The sequence below is a fragment of the Chiloscyllium plagiosum genome, unplaced genomic scaffold, assembly GCF_037043375.1.
Source record: "Chiloscyllium plagiosum isolate Xiang-an unplaced genomic scaffold, Cpla_swu_hap1 HiC_scaffold_14, whole genome shotgun sequence".
NCBI classification, from domain to species: domain Eukaryota; kingdom Metazoa; phylum Chordata; class Chondrichthyes; order Orectolobiformes; family Hemiscylliidae; genus Chiloscyllium; species Chiloscyllium plagiosum.
In genome coordinates this window covers 40,522,220-40,543,623 of record NW_028270152.1, presented here as the reverse complement: position 1 = coordinate 40,543,623, position 21,404 = coordinate 40,522,220, and the positions used below count along the sequence as shown (strand labels likewise).

General features: G+C 39.5%; 1 protein-coding gene across 6 annotated transcripts in view; it reads right to left on the bottom strand.

Annotated features, from left to right (window-relative positions):
• The window catches only part of pxk (PX domain containing serine/threonine kinase), a 75,285-nt gene that overhangs the window by 47,154 nt on the left and 6,727 nt on the right, over window positions 1-21,404 (bottom strand). The window contains exons 1-5 of one of the 6 annotated variants that reach the window (XR_015759399.1): window positions 12,226-12,447; window positions 7,423-7,473; window positions 4,997-5,044; window positions 3,197-3,383; window positions 1,974-2,051 (exon numbers count right to left, since the gene is read on the bottom strand). Coding sequence is in view for 5 of the 6 variants with exons in the window: in XM_087994355.1 (XP_087850481.1) it covers window positions 1,974-2,051; window positions 3,197-3,383; window positions 4,997-5,044; window positions 7,423-7,473; window positions 12,226-12,327 (466 nt within the window). In the remaining variant the exon portion in view is untranslated. Of the gene's footprint in view, window positions 1-1,973; window positions 2,052-3,196; window positions 3,394-4,996; window positions 5,045-7,422; window positions 7,474-12,225; window positions 12,448-16,996; window positions 17,057-21,404 lie in introns of those variants that run through there. The other 5 variants (XM_087994354.1, XM_087994355.1, XM_043708186.2 and 2 more) reach the window with 5 other exon arrangements.

Genomic DNA, 21,404 nt, shown 5'->3' with positions numbered 1-21,404 from the left:
ATATGACAAAAAGATATCCTATGAAATCTGGTTTCAAAATCTAGTATAAGTATATATATATGTTCATGCAACAATTGGTCAACACCAGTGTAGTTTCATACCAAAGGTCACACCAAAGATTGCCAGTGAATACAGAACAAAATAGGGCAATTTTTGCAATTCTATATAAGCAGTCAAAATTTATAATAACTGATATGAAAGGTAATTATTAAATCAATAAAAAACCTATTTTACAATAATTCTTAAACTTTTCTTTTCATGGGGTGGCACAGTGGCTCAGTGGTTAGCACTGCTGCCTCACAGCACCAGGATCCCAGGTTCGATTCCAGCCTTGGGCGACTGTCTGTGTGGAGTTTGCACATTCTCCCTGTGTCTGCGTGGGTTTCCTACGGGTGCTCCGGTTTCCTCCCACAGTCCAAAGATGTGCAGGTCAGGTGAATTGGCCATGCTAAATTGCCCATTGTGTTAGGTACATTAGTCAGAGGGAAATGGGTCTGGGTGGGTTACTCTTTGGAGGGTCGGTGTGGACTTGTTGGGCCGAAGAGCCTGTTTCCACACTATAAGGAATCTAATCTAAGGAATCGAATCTAATCTAATCTAATTATTAGCTATAGCAAGAATTCAAATCCTTTTAAAAATTAACATTGAACATTCTCTTTCGATGTTCATGCCCTAAGAATTAATTTGTAACGCACATCTCTTGAAGCTAGCAAATTGAGAGCAAGCATGAAGCTTAGGGTAAAAATCCGATAATGCACAAAGATTTGCAGAGTATGGGCAATGGACTAGGCTAAAGAGGCAAAGTTACAGAAGAAAAAGACCTGAAATAAATAATGTTGAGAGTGGCACAGACGATGCCAAAAGTAGAGTACAGTGTGGATTTTAGTCAAATCTAAAACTTGTAAAAGTCCACACATTTGCACAGTGTTTGTGTTAACAGAATTTCAGGTGATCTCTCTTTTTCTCTTTTTATTCTTTCACTTACATTTATTGCCTATCTCCATTTGCTCTTAAACAGAGTATTTGCTCGGCTATTTCAGAAGACAGTTACGAGTCAACCTCATTGCTGTGGGTCTGCATTATTAAGTTTGCGACTGGAGAAGGATAGCAGATTTACTTCGCTAAAGAGCATTTGTGAACTACATGGGTTTTAAAAAAAAAAATCAATGAAAGCTGCCAGGGTCACCATCACCAGTACTTGCTATATATTCCAAGTTTATTAATAGACTTTTAAATTCAAACAGGTTCCATGGTGAAATTCAAAGCCAAATCCCAGAGCATTAGTTTTGGAATACTAGTCCAGTGACATTATCAGTTCACCACCACTTCATCCACTTCACAACAAAAAGCATACAATAATCCATTTGCCTCAGAACTTAAATTTAACATAATATCATTATCTGCATCTTGGATATTTTTTAAAATCTTAAAATCTGATTGGATAGCATTGATTATGAAGGAATACACTTTGCAAAGAATACTTAAGCTGGATACAAGGTTTTGGCTTTGGTGAATAACCAAAATAGAACTAAGTTGAGAAGACATTTTACAAAACTGATGAACATTCAATCTATGCAAAAGGATATGGCAAGCACAAAAGTGCAAGATTTAAAAAAAAAATAGAATGTTTATCATCACCAGGACTCATCTTGCTTAACAATGAGATAAAAGATTTTTTTTGTCAACTGTTAAGGTCCTCTGTGAAAAAAATTGAGGAAGCCATAATCCACTGCTATAATCAAAGAACTACTTACAATTCAATACTAGCCAGAGAGGTGACAACTTTAAAAACAATGTCATTGCAACTAGGAATAAAAATAATCACAAGAACACAAAGATGCTAACACCACATTTGCAAACCTTTCTGCATGTACTGGAAACAAGCAAGAGTGTTTTCTAAACCCTAATTATGAAACATCTCTCCTCAATAAGCACAACAGTTCACACAATAAAAATGCATAGATTACACTCACCTATTTCCTTCAGTGGTTCTACCACCTCCCAGTTCGGTTCAGAACGGAAGAACATGGATACCTGCTGTAAGGCGATTTCTGTTTTGCATGTTAGAGAGGGAAAAAAGGATTGTAAACCATTGCATAAACATGTCCAATTCATAATAATGAAAAATAAGTCAGTCTTAAACTGATAAAGAAACAAAAATGACTTTAAAATGGTTTACAGTACTCGTCATACTTGATAGGAATATGGGATATGAAGTAACTAACAACTGTGACTTAAGGGTTACTATTTATAGAAACAACACGGGTTTGCAAATCTTATTTGGTTCATTGATTCAGCTGCAAGAACTTGCAATGCTTTTCCCCTTTTCAGTTTATTCCATTTAATTTTAAACATGAGTTGCTCAACAATGAAACATCAATTTTGATTAAATCAATGGAAATAATTTAACTATCATATTGCTCTTAGACTTCATTTAAAATAAAACTTAATTCTTCATGTGTAAGGAGCTCACTAATCACAGCTAAGATAGCAGAGCGGCAAGGGGTTACAACTGGCCACAGGTTCCCATACCAGGAACAATGAAAAGTCAACTCAAAAGATCATAAGCTTCCAAATGCTATCTAGAAATCTGTTAGTGAAGTATGTGAGCCAATGATATTATAGCATTGCCCTAGACTTAATGATGACTGCTTCACAATCAATGCCCAAGTTCAAACACAAAAAATAGCACCTGTGCAAAGCACTCAATGAATGTCACCGCTTACAAGCCAAACCAAAGCCAGGAGTGAACAATGATTTAACTAATGAAAGCCAAAAAGGAGTGTAACTCTAATTTCAATTAAAGTTTAAGAACTAAAGAAGCTGAATTTTTACTGTTTTCAACCCTTAACTTAAATCAATGCCTTTACAAATACCTATAGTGTTTAAAAATAATATTTAAATTTTGAGAGCTTTGCACAAGAACAGAAAATAGGAGGAACAGGCAATTCAGTCCGTCAAAACTGCTCCATCTTTCAAGCATGGCTGATTGGCCAATTCCATTCTCTGTTTCTTCTTTCTCACCATACCCATTGATTCCTTTCACCCCAAGAGCTATATTGTTGTTGCAGCAAGGAACCAATTCAATCATCCAAAACAGTGTACTAATTCATAGTGGATGCAATTTTCTGTAACTCAACTTAAAAGTTAAATCAAATGATAGTAAAGCACATAAGTCCACTTTTGAAGCACTGACCAGTGTAGTTCGATGAATAGTTGGTGGGATCAAGAAACTTTTTAACCAGTTCACAGTTTGACAGCATATGCTGTGTTGTGATGAAATTCAGGTAATTCTGAAGTCCTTCTTGTCTTTCTGCTATGAACTCAGGATCCATATTTCCAATTAGCTTTTTGGGAGGTAGAGGTAGGATTAGGCCCGAGATCTGTAATAAACTCAAATTTAGTGTAACTGTAAGAACACTGATTACTTGACAACATTATTTTATGGCAGAAGTGGGTACTGCAGATGCTGGAAATCAGAGTCTGGATTAGAGTGGTGCTGGAAAAACACAACAGGTCAGGCAGCATCCTGACCTGCTGTGCTTTTCCAGCACCACTCTAATTTAGACCCCAACATTATTTTATGTTTACGATTTAACAAATTTATATTCCACAATAGTAAATTTATTCTTTTGACTTGCAAGCATTATAATGGCAACTTCTAATAATGGATAATAATGCACAGTGGTCATAGAAGACAGTGGTGGTGGAAAGATGCTCTACAGAATGGAGATCAGTAACTGGTGGTGTTCTGCAAGGAGCTTTGTTGTTTGTAATGCATATATAAATGATCTGGAGAAAAATGTAGGTGGTCTAATTAGTAAGTCTGCAGAAGACACCAAAATTGGCAGAGTTGCAGATTGTGAGGAGGATTGTCAAAGGATACAGTGAGATATAGATAGATTGTTAAACTGGGCAGAGAAATGGCAGATGGAGTTTAATCCAGACAAATACAAGGTGATGCATTTTGGAAGATCAAATTCAGGTTCGAGTTATACAATAAATGGTAGAACCCTCAGGAGCATTGACATATAGAAAGATCTGGGCATACAGAGTGGCACTACAGGTGGTCAAGAAGGCATACAGCACACTTACCTTCATCAGCTAGGGCATTAAATATAAAAGTTGGCAAGTTATGTTACAACTGTATAAATTTGGAATACTGCATGCAGTTCTGGTTGCCACACTACCTGAAGAATGGGGATGTTTTGGAGAAGGTGCAGAGAAAGTTTACCAAGATATTGCCTGATCTGGAGGGTTTTAGTTACGATGAGAGGTTGGATAAACTTGGATTGCTTTCACTGGAAAGACAAAGGCTGAGGAGCGACCTGATCAAGATCTTCAAAATGCTGAGAGGCTTGGATAGGGTGGATAGTCAGAGGCTTTTTCCCTGGGGTGGAGAGGTCAACTACAAAAAGCACAGGATCAAGGTGAGAGGGGTACGTTTAGGGGAGATGTGTGGGGAAAGATTTTCACGCAGAGGTTGGGGAGTTCCTGGAACGCATAACCAGTGGAGGTGGTAGAAGCAGGCACTTTAGCAATGTTTAAGGTATATCTTGATAGGTGAATGAACGGGAGGTGAACATGAGGGGCAGAAATCATGTACGAGTAATAAGTAGGAAGTCTAAATCAGAATTAGTAATCAGCTTGGTGGGTTAAAAGGCCTGTTCCTGTGCTGTACTATACTGTATAATTTTAAAATATTCATAAGCAATTAATCTATGACAAAATAAGATTTAAAATTTAGTCTTTGTAATATTCTGCAAGCCGACCTTTTTAAGATATAAAATTAGTACAAAACTAATGACATTTTGGAATTCCATCTAACAAACTTTGAATGACTCAATTTTTATACTTTATTCCTTTAATCTTTAATATTAAGAATTGCTCACAGGAATGCTTTCTCTTAGCAAGTCAGACATATTTCAAATTTCACAAAACTGGTCTCCTCCTGGAGCATATTAAAAATAAAGGAAAATAATAATAAATGAGATACCTGTAAACTAGCATTCAGGACATCAAAGTCACTGTATCTTCTGATAACCTGAAAATAAAAAAAATTATAAATCATGACTGTTTGCCTTTAGATTCTGTAATTACACTGCATAAATATTTCAGGTCTTAACACAAAATAATGCCAGGCTCAATAAATGAGCATCTTTTGATTCATTAAAAAATCGTAAAATCTTCAATTTAACCTTAATAGTAAACTACCACTCTATGGATGATGATATTCCTGGGGTGAAAATGTTACCAAATGTGATTACTACCCAGGAAAAGATGATATAGTCAAGGGCATAATGAACTTTCAATCTGACAGGACAAAATTTCTCTCCACTCAGTGGACATGCCACACAAAACTGTGCTCAATTTTGCACTGTTTGGCAATTTCATTCAGATGGTACAGGTCGACTAGTGTCATAAATTGAAAAATACCACACTGACAGAGCAGATGGTTTTTGTGGAGGCATATTCTTAGGAGCTGTATTTAGTGCTGAAACTGAATGCCTTAAATGGGGTCTTCTTTCCCAGAGCGCCACGACCTCACAGAGGTTTATAAAATCATGTGGGGTGTGGATAGGGTGAATAGCCAAGCTCTTTTTCCCAGGGTAGGGGAGATCAAAACTAGAGGGCATAGGTTCAAGGTGAGAGGGGAGAGATTTAAAAGGGACTTGAAGGGGTAACGTTTGAGGGGGGGTTTGAATGAGCTGCCAGAGGAAGTGGTGGAAGCAAGTAAAATTATAACATTTAAAAGTCATCTGGAGGGTATATGAATAGGAAGGGTTTAGAGAGATATGTTTCAATGCTAATTAAGTGCATTGACGTCTAGTTACTACACACAATATGTTCACAACAAAATCCAAAAAAAATGACATAACAATTAGACGATTGGATTTTCACCAACAGAGGGATAAGGCAGAATGTGAGGGATAACTTCCCCTTCCTCCACTGATCTATAGTTACAGCTGTAGATTCTTTTACGTCCACCTGAAGACAAAGAGGCCTGACTACATTATTTCCTCAGTACTATGTTGAAATATCTGCATAGATTTTGAATTCATGTTTCTAATTCAATCTCCTGTCTCAAGGATGGGAGTGTTACACTGAATCATACTTGTTACTATGATATAGGGAAATAACAGTCTGATTAAGTTAGGGACACTTCACAATTTTGCCACGTATTAAGACCAGAAATTCTCAAATGGCCACATCAAAACTAGGGTGGTCATAACATTTTTTTAAAATTCATTATCAGGATGTGACTGTGCTGGTCCAATGGCCTTTGAAAAAACTGTGATGAGACACTTTCCTGAACCAATGCAATCAATGTGGTATTGATACAGCCACAATGTTTGGTTTTGCCACAATGGTTTGATGCAACTGAGCAGCTTGCTACTTCAGAGAGCAGTTAAGAGGCAATCATGGTGTTACAGGTCTGGGGTCACAGATAACCCAGAACAAATAAAGATGGCAGATTTCTTTTCCTAAAGGAGGTTGGTAAATCAGGTAAGTTTCTATGATAATCCAGTAGCTTCATTATCATTATTAAGACAAATCTGAATTCAGATTAATTGAAATTAAATTCTCCCAGCTACCATTTTTAAACTCTTATCTCCTCAGCATTAGCCCAGACCTCTGGATTGCTAGATCACTGATATTACCATTTTGCTACAGAGTCACTCCTCACAGATAATTATAAAGCACCTTTAGTACTTCATAGAGACACTGGGAAACTGGACAGGAAAAATTAAAGTCTGCACAAAAAGAAAACTTCCTCTGCAACATTTTCGTAGAAAAATCATTCATGTAGAAAATCCACATGATTTAACTTAATCCCAGAAATAAGGTGACTTCATAATTCAGAAATGACAAGACAGTACTTATTTATTTTTATTTCATCTCTAGTAACCAAGTAGAGGTTGCTTCGGTTAACAGAAAATAAATCGACTCAGAGTAAAGCCAAATTTCAATAGCTATTGTATGATAAAACCAGTGCTTCTTTTTTGCAAACTATTAGCACATTAAATTATTTGTCCCCTTGACGTCAAGTATATTTGAATTAAATTATCGACTCAGTACTTGTATTTATTCAGTAAAGTGGGCATACATAAAGCACAACTATTGTTCTTAGGCAGAAAGTGAGGGCTGCAGATGCTGGAGATCAGAGCTGAAAATGTGTTGCTGGAAAAACGCAGCAGGTCAGACAGCATCCAAGGAACAGGAGAATCGACGTTTCGGGCATAAGCCCTTCTTTAGGAATTCCTGACCTGCTGTGCTTTTCCAGCAACACATTTTCAGTATTGTTCTTAGGCAACTGCTCTTTATTAGGAGATAGATGATGCTTGGATACCTTCTAGGTGCTATACACAATTAACTGATAAAAATGTAATAGGGTGAAAGAATTACATTGAAATTACATACCTGCCAACTGTTTTCTGCTGAAACTCCACGTTGTACACGAATAATGTATTCCTATAAAATTAAACGAGATATGCAAATTAGAGCAAGGCAGGAAAATAATGCCTCATTCTTTTAAAGTACAATACAATGGGCTGAAATGTGAGCATGCTAACAATTATTGCTGGTTCAGAAATTAGATTTTTAGTTGAGAGCAGCAGATTGCTTTAAACTGGCTTTGTAAGAAAAGGCAAGCCCTGGAGTAATGTCTAAGATATGAAGTTCAAATTCTAGTTTTCTTCGTTAGTTACAGTCATACGGCATAGAAAACAGACTCTTTGGTCCAACTCGTCCATCCCATTTGCCAGCATTTGGCCCATATTGCTCTAACCCTTTCTATTCATATACCCAGATGCCTTTTAAAAGTCATAACTGTACCTGCCTCCACCACTTTCTCTTGCAGCTCATTCCATACACACACCACCCTCTGCATGAAAAAGTTACCCTTCAGGTCCCTTTTAAATTTTTCCCCTCTCACCGTAAACCTATACACACTAATTTTTCCAACTTACAAAAAAAGACCTTGGCTAATCATTCTATTCATTCCCTCATGATTTGATAGACCTCAATAAAGGTCACTCCCTCAGCTTCCAACGCTCGAGAGGAAAAAAGCCCCAGCCTATTCAGCTTCTCCCTATCACCCAAACACTCCAGTCCCAGAAACATCCTTGTAAATTTTCTCTGAACCTTCACAGATTTAACAACATTCTTCCTACAGAAAGGCAACCAAAATTGTATACAGAGCTCTATAAGTAGCCACAACATGACGTCCCAACTCCTAAACTCAATGTTCTGACCAATGAAGGCAAGTATGCCAAATGCCTTTTCCACTACCCTCTCTACCTGCAACTCCCAAGGCCCTGCATCCAGTGGAATAGAGGACAGGACAGGAGGGAAGCAAGAGAGAAAACTGCATGGGTACAAACCACAATCATCCATTCCTACTTAGGTGGAACCAAAGGACTGAAGAGCTACAAATGTTACATCTTAATCAAAAAAGGGTGTAAGGATAAACCCACCACCAGCAGGCCCATCAGTTTAATCTTATGGTGAGAAAGCTTTGAAAGATGATGAGTTTGGGCAAAAGTATTGGCATTTGGACAAGTGTAGATTAATAGGGAACACCAGCACAGATGTGTTAAGGTTAAATCCTGTTTATCTAATTTAATTTAGTGTTTTTGATGAGGCGACAGAAATGATTGATGAGGGTAATGAAGTTGGCGTGGAGTACACTGACTTTAAAAAGACATTTGATAAAATGCCACATAATAGACTTGACAGCAAAGTTAAACCCAACAGAATAATAGGGACAGTGGCAGTAAGGACATAAACTTGGCTAAGTGATAGGAAACAAAGAACAATGGTGAACAGTTGTTTCAGACTACAGGAAGATTTACAAGTGGGGTTTCTCAGAGATCAGTACAATGACCATAGCTTTTCAAATAAAATGACCGAGACTTGGTTGTGTAGGATGTCATTTCTGAATGTGCAGATGATACAGAATTTGTACAAATTGTGAACTGTGAAGAGAGTAATGATTGACTTCAAGAGGGCATTGACAGGCTCATGGAATGAACAGACACACGGCAGTTGAAAAAAATAAATGCAGTGAAGTGTTAATTGCAATATAGTTTGGTCAGAACAACAAAGAAAAAAAATACAAAATAAAGGACCCAATTCTAAAGTGGGAGAAAATGAGGACTGCAGATGTTGGAGAGTCAGAGTCAAAAAGGGTGGCACTGGAAAAGCACAATTCTGAAACAGGTGCAGCATTTGGGTATATGTGCTCAAATCATTCAGGCAAGTTGAGACAGTCAATGATAAAATAGATGGGGTACTGGACTTCATAGAGAGAGGCACAAAATATAAAATCAAGGAATGTATGATAAATGTTTATAAAAAGTTTGTCTTTGGTTGAATTGAAGTATTGGATCCAATTTTCGGCCCACATTTTATGGGGCAAGTGAAGGCAACAGAAAGAATGTAGAATAGGTTAATGAGAGTGGATTCGGGCACAATACTTAAACCACAATTATATTCACTTACACTTAGCATATTTTTGCAATTTATGACCTTTTAAATATTTTGGTTTAATGAGGTAATTTGTTACTTTTGCCTTAACTGACTAAGAATGGGTACTGAGCCTGACAGGGAAATTCATTAAAGGATGAGTCAAGACTAAGATCATTTTACAAGATAACAAATTAAATGTTATCCTAGGTACATTTGTTCCCAAATAAACATTATGTTTTTTTTCTTTCAAAAAAAGTTTTTTGCATAAACACAAGCATTTCAAACAACAATAAATAATGCAGCAGGAAAAGAAAACAAAGAAATTCACACAGTAAACAGGAAACAATATTCAACAAGCAGATGCTGATGTCCAGCATGAAAACCAGAGGGAACACTTCTCGGATTATTTGGTGATATAATTACTTGTTATTTAAGCACCATAAAGTAGCTTTAACACAATAATATATCCCAAGAAGTTTTAAAGAATGTGCAATGAAATAATATACATCAAGCTACATAAGAAAATAACAAGAGGCAGCCAGGTCACAAGGTAGGTTAAGAGAAATTAAGCTTCCGAGAGGAAGAAACATGCAATGGTTGAGAGAGGAAATGCAGAGCTTTGGACAGAAAACAAAAATTGGACACAAGCAAAGAAAAGGACAAAAATAACAGTGTAAAAATACACTCATTGGAGATGGAACAGGATTAAAAAACGATGCAAGACACCATAGAACACAACTTTCCAGTATGGAATACAGAACAAAAGGCTCTAAATTTCTCTCATTTAAGAGACTACTTTCACACAGGAAATTCTAAAATTTGATCTGAGTTTCCTTTGGCAGTGACATGTTGCACACTAAACAACTTAACTGAATTTTAATAAAAACTTCAAATCTCATTCTCAACAAACAACCTTTTGTATTTTTTCTTAATTAGATCAGTAACTTTTATTTTGGTGACACCAATATTCTCAAAAATATTCTTAGAATTTTACAAAACTGCAACTTGGCAGTTGAGATAAGGGAGACAGACTGATCAGGAGGTCATTTAAACTGTACTATGCATATTGTATACCCAAACACTTTCACTGAGAGAACAGTAGGAAAATTTCATGGTAAGAAACTTCAGTCCTGAAATCTAACCCAAACATTTAATAAAGGAAGTGAAAATGACTGAGTTAGTTGAAGAATGCACATATTTACTTCCATACTACAAATAGCATCAGAAAGGAGGAAGTTCCACCACACACTCAAAGCTCACTGGCAGATATTTAAGAAATAGTTCATGACTTACAACAAGGATATATTGCATTGAGGAAGGACTCAAGGAAGGGGATAAACTGACCTTTATTAACCTAGGAAGTTAAGGATAATATCAAATTGAAAGAAAAAAAATACATTGTGGCAAGTGGCAAAATAACCATCACTGGGGAAAATATACTGCAGAAAAAGGCCAATCAGTTCCCCAAACAGATGAGTTGCGTTCTATGATTTTTTACACGAAATTGCTACAAAGGCAGTGACTGCACTGGTAGTAATGGGGAAGCATTGGCCTTGTAGTATTATCACTGCTATGGGGAGAGGCTGAATAGGCTGGGGCTATTTTCCCTGAAGCATCAGAGGTTGAGGAGTGATCTTACAGAAATTTAGAAGATCATATTGGGCATGGATAAGGTCTTTTCCCTCGGGTAGGGCAGTCCAAAACTAGAGGACATAGATTTAAGGCGAGAGGGAAAAAATTTAAAAGGGACCTAAGGGGCAACATTTTCACACAGATGATGCATGCATGGAATGAACTGCCAGAGGAAGTGGTGCAGGCAGGTACAATTACAATATTTAAAATGCATCTGATGGGTTTATGAATATAAAGGGTTAGAAGGATATGCGCCAAATAGGACTAGGTTATATTGGGATGGTCTGATCTGGTCAGATTGGATGAGTTGAACTGTTTCTGTGCTGTACATCTGTATACACTAGACTAGCAATGCAGACACCGAGGTAATGTCCTGGGGACCCAAGTTAAAATCCCTCCAAGGAAGGTGGGTAGAATTTTAAAAACTGAGATGTACAGTCTAATTATGATCATGAAACCACTGCTGATTGTCAGGTAAAACCTACATGGTGTCCGAATGAAGAGGAATAAATAGTGCAATTGTCACATCAGATGTCACTTCTGACTTTAATCAGGGTTCTGGCAGAACCTGTACAGAGATATTTAAACACGTAATTTAAGCAATAATTCAGCAGGGGTATTTTTACTTGTGTGTAGGATAGAAGTATACTTGAGCAGTTGCTGCAAATTCGAGGAATGGTTATTAATTAAAGTTATTATGACTACTCATCAGCTTTTACAATGTTTTAGCTAGTAACAAACAGAATACAAAAATATTAACACTTCAATAAATACAGTTGTTGGAATGTGTGTAGTAATGAACGGCACCAAGCTGGAGGCGGGGGGGACGGGACCCTGGGATGTTGCAGCCCTTCGCCAGTGTCAGTCCAGTGACAGAGCAGATACTGAACACTACAATAATTTCACAAACATGAACTGCTCCAGCTCTCCGGGGAGTGACGGGGCTTCCAGCCGAAAGGAGGACTCGGGATCCCGGCCTGTCGCTTGCCACAAGCCGGCTTTCACATCAGCTCCCGGCCGGCACCAGGCCGGCTTCCAGAGCGGAGCCGCGGCCTAGGCACCTCCTCCCCACTGTCCCGGGCCCCCGGGAGCCTGGGGCCAGGCCTCTCTCTCCGCACTCACCGTGTGCGATTGCAGGTTCTGGCTGGCCTCGATCATACAGCTCAGCGGCACCGTGTCGTCCAGCAGCACCTTGCCCGGGCTCTTCTTCTCCATGAACGCCATGGCGAGGGCGGGCGGGCAGGCTCGGTGCTCGGCAACATGTGAGGGCACAGCCCGCGGGGTCCTACACTCCACCCTCTCACTAACACCGCCCCGCGCTGTGACACACACAGAGCCCGCGGGGTCCTACACTCCACCCTCTCACTAACACCCCCCCGCGCTGTGACACACACAGAGCCCGCGGGGTCCTACACTCCACCCTCTCACTAACACCGCCCCGCGCTGTGACACACACAGAGCCCGCGGGGTCCTACACTCCACCCTCTCACTAACACCCCCCCGCGCTGTGACACACACAGAGCCCGCGGGGTCCTACACTCCACCCTCTCACTAACACCCCCCCCGCGCTGTGACACACACAGAGCCCGCGGGGTCCTACACTCCACCACCTCACTGAGCTAGGGGCACCTCTGGCACTCAGTATCTCCCCCCCCCCGCCGCTGTATACACACACACACACACAGCAGAGGAAAACCACTGGAACACACAGGCAAAGTACACTGGAAAGGTGCCAGGTCACGATGCACAGTTGCAACAGAGCCCGGGAGAAGTCTATATTCGTCATTTTAAAAAAATGCTTGAAACTAATTGGGAAATAGATCTGAAATATAAAGATGTGTAATCCAGCAGAAATCAGTTAAACAATCAAGGCCAAAGGAAGCGTGAATTTTGCAACTTATAATAACCCTTCTTTAAATATGAAAAGTGTATTTCGAATAAAATCGGATCGAAACATCATTCATACAGCTTACGCACAGCATGTTTAAGAAATGAATCGTGGGCGCTTGTCATTGCTTAATGTTACTCATTGGCAACGACGTAAAAGCATATTCGAAAGAAACACGCTAGTGAGACTCTAAGCGTGAATACGTAAGGAAACAACAGTGGTAGGAGTTAGGTGTATATTTAGAATACTAGCAGGCAGTGTCATACGACTAAATACCAGGAGAATAGGAGAAAAATTGAAAATACAGAAAGGCAAAGAGAGACGATGACATTAAATTATCAAGGAACATACAACAAGACAACATAATATTTTACAGATACATCAATTTAAAAAGGTTGTGATAGGAATATGGCTATTATTGGATAGAAAGGGTGACACCACAGGGGAGATTAAAGAGACAACAAAAGTTTTAAATAATCATTTTCATTTTAGCGTTTATCTGGAATAAAGAACAAGTAGATATGAGGTTAAATCGTGAGATTATCAATTATATCAGTGCTTTTAAAATTAAAACAAGAACTTATCAAATAAGCTAATCAAACTCAAAAGATTACTGCCCCAGATGGATTGCATTTTAAAAGAATCCAGGAAAGAGATAGAGATGTTACACTCATTATTAATTCATTAGAGTAAGGTGTAGTGCCAGAGAACTGGTTGATAACTAATAAAATTTATATATTTAAGAATACGAACAGAACATATCCAGGTAAGTTTGGACAAGTTATCTTAACACAGAATCATAGAATCCCTACATTACATAAGAGACCATCCAGTCTGCACCAGCCCTCCAAAGAGCATCTCACCCAATCTCCATAACTCCACATTTACCATGGCTAATCCATCTGGCCTGCACTTCCTGGACACTACAGGGCAATTTAGCATGGTCAATCCACATAGAGTCATAGAGATGGACAGCATGGAAACAGACCCTTCAGTCCAAAACGTCCATGCCGACCAGATATCCCAACCCAATCTAGTCCCATCTGCCAGCACCCGGCCCATATCCCTCCAAACCCTTCCTATTCATATACCCATCCAAATGGCTCTTAAATGTTGCAATTGTACCAGCCTCCACCACTTCCTCTGGCAGCTCATTCCATACATGTACCACCCTCTGTGTGAAAACGTTGCCCCTTATGTCTCTTTTACATCTTTCCCCTCTGACCGTAAACCTATGCCCTCTAGTTCTGGACTCCCAACCCCAGGGAAAAGACTTTTGTCTATTTATCCTATCCATGCCCCTCATGATTTTGTAAACCTCTATAAGGTCACCCCTCAACCTCGGACGCTCCAGGGAAAACAACACCAGCCTGTTCAGCCTCTCCATATAGCTCAAATCCTCCAACCCTGGCAACATCCTTAAAAATCTTTTCTGAACCCTTTCAAATTTCACAACATCTTTGGAGTATGGGAGGAAACCGGCAGAACCTCATGCAGACACAGGGAGAATGAGCAAACTCCACACAGCCAGTCACCTAAGGCTGGAATTGAACCCAGGCCCCTGGTGCTGTAAGGCAGCGGTGACATCAGTTTCAGGAAATGTAAAGGAATCCATACTGAATGAGACCATAGAAGAACACCTCAAAAATAAATACATGGTAATGAATAGTCAGTGTGGATTTCAAAGGGAAAATCTTACTTGAACAATTCTTGATTTTTCTGAAGAGATAACTTAGAAAGTAGAAGGTAATGCAATAAACATGGTTTATCTGGATTTTCAAAAGGTCTGTAAATAAGTTGTCCCATAACAGATCAATGAAAATAGAGAATATGAAGTCAGGAGCCAACTGGCAGAATGTATTGCTAACTTGCATCAAGACATGAAGCAGACAGCCAGATGAAGGATAGCTATTCAAAATGGCAGACGGTGGCAACTAGTGTTCCAAAAAATCAGTGTTGGGATCATTGCTGTTCTTGTTTTACATTAATGAGTTGGACCTTGGAATTGTAAACACAGTTTCTCAATTTGCACCAAATTGGGGGTGGGATCCTGAGTGTTTAGGAGGACCTCAACAAATTATAAAAGGACATTAATAAATAATTGGTAAATTAAGTTCAACACAAGTAAATGTGGGGATATTTTGGTCGGAGGAATCTGGAGATCAGTTATTAGTTAGAAAGTGCAGGACCATATAGGGTAAAGGAGCAAAGAAATCCCAGGACATAAATACACTGTCCCTTTTTTCCAAAAGCTGTTCCTTGGATCAAGGAGACTCTGTCCTTGACTTTTTTCAGAGGGGTAATAAACCTGGCCGGGGTCTGATCAGTCTGGTTTGGTACAGAGATTAAGGGGTATTGAGAGTCCTTTTTTAAAATATGTAAACAGATGAGACTTCAGGCTAAAGTGGTCATGTTTTAGAAGTGACCTCTATAATGAAAGGGGAGTGGTCAGCTCTCTAGCTGAGCTGAGTAGTAGAGTTCAGTCCAGAACTGTTTGGGGGTTCAACAGTGAGCTGTGTGGAAACAAACTCTCTCACTTTCTGCCTTCTAACTTTAACTTGTAAGTATCTGTTCCTTTTTTGTACTGTGTTTTAAAGGGGATTTGCTCATTGGGACTGTTGTGAATATTCAGAACAGCATACTTAAGTCTAGTTTGGATAGACTGAGTTCTGTAGGGGTTCTTTATTCTGTTCTTCATGTTTCATTGTGTAATTTTGTGAATACATTTTTTGACTGTTTTAAACCTGGTAGTCCACCTCGCTACCTTAATCCAGGTAATTTTCACTGTACACTTACTGAAACAAATTGCAAAGTTATGGTCTGGGCTGCCTACTTAAGAAGGTTTTGAGTGGTCTAGCCTACCCCATAACAACACCAATCACTAAAAGTTGTAGTAAGGCCATCAAGAAAGAAGCACTTCAATTTCTCGGCTTTATTTCTAGAAGGATAGTATTGATAAGTGATAAAATAATCCTGAATCGTGGTTAGACCACATTTAACGGTATAGAATGCAGTTCTTATCACTGTATTAAAAACAGGATATAGAGGCACTGGAGCAGGTACAGAGAGAATTTACTAGGATAGCTTCAGAAATGCTTGGGTATACATTTCAGGATGGACAGTCCGAGTTTCTTTTATCTTGACAGAAAGCTGGGGGTGACCTAATAGAGACCTTTAAAATTATCAAAGATTTTAAAGACTGGATAGAAAGAGGATATCTCCTCTTGCAGAGGAGAATATAACTAGAGGAAATCAATATCAGATAGGTATCAGAAAATCCAACAGGGAATTCAAAAGAAATGTTCTTACTTAAAGAGTGATGAGAATGTGAAACTCAAGCACCACATTGAGTGGTTAAAGCAAATATTATATCTGCATTTAAGGGGAAGCTAGTCCAGTATATGGAGGAGAAGCACATAGATAGTCATGAAGGTAGATTTGGAAAAATGATGGCAGGCTTGAATAGGTCACATCTCTGGACTAGTCTGGTCAAATAGCCTATTTTTAATGCAGTATATCTTACGCAGTCCTATGCAATGTAACCTATTTAAAAATACAAATCTCAGTGAAGTTAAATATTTTAAAATAACTTAAAATTCACAATACAACATCTGAAAATGACTGCCATCCCGCACGTAAGATTCTGCATATATTTTTACATGTGTTAGTCTCTTAGGAGAGCAAGGAATTTTATTTTTATTAGATATTATCATATTTTCAGCAAGACTCCTCAGTTTATTATTGTCGAAATGTGTGGCACTGGAAAAGCATAGCAAGTCAGGCAGCATCTGAGGAGCTGGAACATCGATATTTCAGGCATAAACCCTTCATTAGGTATGTTGGGGGGGTTGTGGGGAAGTCAGCAGCTGAGAGATAAATAGGACGGTGGGGGTGGGTTTGGGGGAAGGTAGCTGGTAAGCATTCCATGAGTTCACCTTCCACTCCCAACACCCTCCCTTACTGCCATAAGAGGTGTAAAATCTGTGCTCACATCTCCACCCTTACCTCCGTCCAAGACCAGAAAGGATCCTTCCACATCCAGCGCAGATTTTTCTGCATGTACAATCACCTCATCTACTGTGTCCATCGCTCTCAATGTGGTCTCCTCTATATTAGGGAGACAGAACACCAACTCTCAGAACGTTTCAGGGAACTTTTCTGGGACACACGCATCAAACAATCCCACCATCCTGTGGCCAACCACTTCAACTCCCCCTCACACTCTGCCAAGGAATGCAAGTCCTGGGCCTCCTCCACCGCCAAATCCAAGCACCCGATGCCTGGAGGAAGAATACCTCATCTTCCATCTTACAACTCTCTAACCACATGGCATCAAGGCCAATTTCACCAGTTTCCTCATCTCCCCTACCCCCACCTCATCCCAGATCCAACCCACCAACTCGGCACCCCCCCTCTTGAACTGTCTTACCTTCCCATTTTCCTTCCCACCTATATGATCCACCCTCCCCTCTGACGAATCACTAGCATCCCCCACCTCCATCTACCTATTGCCTTCGCAGCTACATTGCCCCACGCCCACCCCGACTCCCACCCTCCTATTTACCTCTCAGCCCCCCTCCCCCCACCCACCTTCCTGATGAAGGGCTTATGCCCAAAACTTTGATTCTCCTGCTCCTCAAATACAGCCTGACCTGCTGTGCTTTTCCAGTGCCACATTTTTTGACTCTGATCACTAGCATCTGCAGTCCTCACTTTCTTCTCAGTTAATTATGCTAAGTCTTTGCTTCGAGCCTGTCTCTACAAATAAATGTAGACAATTCCAATCATAATTCAGAGCTAAGAAATACAAGAATGTATAAAATTCATCCTCATTGTCACATTCAAAATTACAGATTCTAGCAAGGGCTTGTAAAATCCAGTCATTGGTCAAAAAAACTTGATTAGATTATTGATTTGCAATTTGCTGCTCAACAGCACCACACATCAAGAAAGCATCAGAGATCAATGCTGAGTCACTGCCCAGCAGAAAATCATCAAATATAAAATTTGAGCACCAAAACAAGACAAAATTTCAAAGTACTAAGTTCTAATTAGTACATAGACAGAAAACAAGTGCAGGGATAAAATTCATAGATGCAGTACCTCACTACTAGAATGTTATATTTATCACAGAACAACAAGAAAATATAGAACAAAAGAAAGGTATTTGTTCCTTCAAGCCCACCAAAAAAAGGTGAAGCCAGCATAAAAATGATTGGTCAGTTGGGAACTTCTAGTAACCATATAGTCAATGCAAAGCTTAAGCATTATTTAATCAGGATTAACTGAGGTTGTGACAGCGCAGCAAGATACAGCTTCGGTCGAACAACCTCTGTGGCCCCAAAGCAATAATTTCACAAGTACAGACCCCATAGCCTCAAAAAGGTCTTTTAAAGGTTTATGTTCTGACATTTTATATTTCTGCTTTAACCTCACTTGTAAGTTCCAATTTTTATTTCAATAACTGCACAGTGATTTATATTCTCTGGTTTTTTTCTACTTTCTGCTTTGCTACTAATGAGAATTATTCAATTTTATTTGCTGATTAAGTTGCCTGCTGACTACCTTACTACTGCACCCTACATGCACTATAGAAGGCAACAAATTCAAAGTGACAATAAAGGGCATCTGTGCTCTTGAATCCATTGCATGTTTTCTGGGAAGCTTTCTGAAGATCGGTGGTCAGCACTATTCCTACATTTTTGGCCTTTTGATGTTCCTCATTTTATACATAGTATAAATTGTTGGTGCATTAGAGAACTAAGTACTAATAAAGCATGGCAAATAAATATAATAGGGAGAAAGGATTCTGGATAATCCAAGATAGAGGACGAGGAAAAATATCTGGCTGTAACAGGCTGCTCTTTTTTTTTGAGGTAGTTTAGGTGTTGAAAGTGATTTCCTCAAATTACAGAAGCAGCAATTACTGTTTTATGTGCAGTTGCATTGTTTTGGAATTTTTGGAGAAAAAAAGCCAAACAACAGCACTTTTAAAAGGGAGAGGAACAAACAAATGCAGCACATGTTGAGGTCAGTGGAGGAGAGAGAGAAAGAAACTTACACTGCTAACTGACGCAGCAGTGAACCTGCACAGTTACTGCCTTTGTTGTTTGAATTCATGTATCACTGGACATCAGAGTGCATCTGGGAAAATTAACAAACAGTGAAATTCACAACTAATCTTGAAGGATTGTTGAGATACGCCGCAGCACAGAAACAGATAAGTGAATATTTTTAGGTGTAGCCTTACAATAAGTCTGCAGTAGTGAATAGAGTGGGTTCTTCCTTATTATAAGTTTTATTGAGATGTGTCTCTTGATTAAACTTAAAAATATAAACCATAAGTACTAAGTTAGCCTGGAGTCGTGTTTTGTAGAGGAATAAGACAGTGCTATTTTCTCAGTCTGTAGATTGAAAGAAGCAAAAATGGCCTTTAGTAGAGTGATATGATCTTCCTGACGGATGTGGGAGTTCAGGGAGAGCTTTTGTGTTACTGAGGATTATATCTGCAATAAATGCCGTTGGTTGCGAATTCTATCAGATTGAATGAATCGGTTGGAGAGACAGATAGAGGCAATGACGAATTTACAAGCGCAAGGGGTGTGATGGATGGCAGTTATAGGAAGGGAGAAAAGTTGCAGGTACAGTCACATAGATGGGTTAACTCCAGGAAAGGTTGGAGAAGTAGGCAGGTAGTGCAGGAGTCTTCTGTGGCTATCCCCATTTCAAACAAGTATGCTGTTTTGGAAAATGTAGGGGGTGATAGATTCTCAGAGGAATGTAGCATGAACAGCCAAGTCTCTGGTATCGAGACTGGCTCTAATGCAATGAGGGGAACATCAGGTTCCAAGAGATCAATTGTGTTAGGGGATTCTCTAGTCCGAGGCACAGACAGATGTTTCTGTGGCTAGCAGCGAAAAATCAGAATGGTGTGTTGCCTCCCTGGTGCCAGGATCAATGATGTCTCAGAGAGGGTGCAGAATGTTCTCAAGGGGGAGAAGGACCAGCAGGAGTCATTGTACACATTGGAACCAATGACATAGGAAGGGAAAAGGATGAGATTCTGAATGGAGAATATAAAGAGGTAGGCAGGAATTTATAAAAGAGATCCTCAAGAGTAGTAATATCTGGATTACTGCCGTTGCGACGAGCTAGTGAGAACAGGAATAGGAGGATGAAGCAGATGAATGCATCTACTAAGGAGCTGGTGTATGGGAGAATTGACCTGGTGTATGGGAGAATTGATCTGTACAAGGGAGGGTAGAAGTGACCTGTACAAGAAGGATGGATTGGATCTGAATTGGAAGGGGACTAATATACTGGTAGGGAGATTTACTAGAGCTGCTCGGGAGATTTACACTATTAAGGTTGGGGGGGGTGGGGTGACCCAGGGAGATAATGGGGAAAGAGACTGGTACAGTTGAGAACAGAAGTGAGTCAAACAGTCAGGGCAGACAGGGACAAAGCAGAGAACAAGGTAGGACTGATAAATTAAACTGCATTATTTAAATGCAAGGGCCTAACAGGGAAGGCAGATGAAATCAGGGCATGGTTAGGAACTTGGGACTGGGATATCATAGCAAATACAGAAACATGGCTCAGGAATGGAGCCATGTTAATGTTCCAGGGTACAAATGCTATAGGAAGGACAGAAAGGGAGGCAAGGAGGGGGAGTGGTGTTTTTGATAAGGAATAGCATTACAGCGTGCTGAGGGAGAATATTCCTGGAAATATATCCAGGGAAGTTATTTGGGTTGAACTGTGAAATAAGAAAGGGATGATCACCTTATTGGGATCGTATTATAAATCCCCTAATAGTCAGAGGGAAATTGAGAAACAGATTTGTAAAGAGATCTCAGATATCTGTAAGAATAATAGGGTGGTTATGCTAGCGGATTTTGACTTTCCAAACATTGACTGGGACTGCCATAGTTTTAAGGGTTCAGATGGAGAGGAATTTGTTAAGTGTGTACAAGACAATTTTCTGATTCAATATGTGGATGTACCTACTAGAGGAGGTGCAAACCTGACCTACTCTTGGGAAATAAGGCAGGGCAGGTGACTGAGGTGTCAGTGGGGGAACACTATGGGGCCATCGACCATAATTCTATTAGTTTTAAAATAGTGATGGAAAAGGATTGACCAGATCTAAAAGTTGAAATTCTAAAATTGGAGGAAGGCTAATTTTGAAGTTATTAGGCAAGAAATTTCAAAAGCTGATTGGGGGGCAGATGTTTGCAGGTAAAGGGATGGCTGGAAAATGGGAAATCTTCAGAAATGAGATAACAAGAGTCCAGAGAAAGTATATTCCTGTTAGCGTGAAAGGAAAGGCTGTTAGGTGTAGGGAATGCCGGATGAATAGAGAAATTGAGGGTTTGGTTAAGAAAAAGAAGGAAGCATAAATCAAGTATAA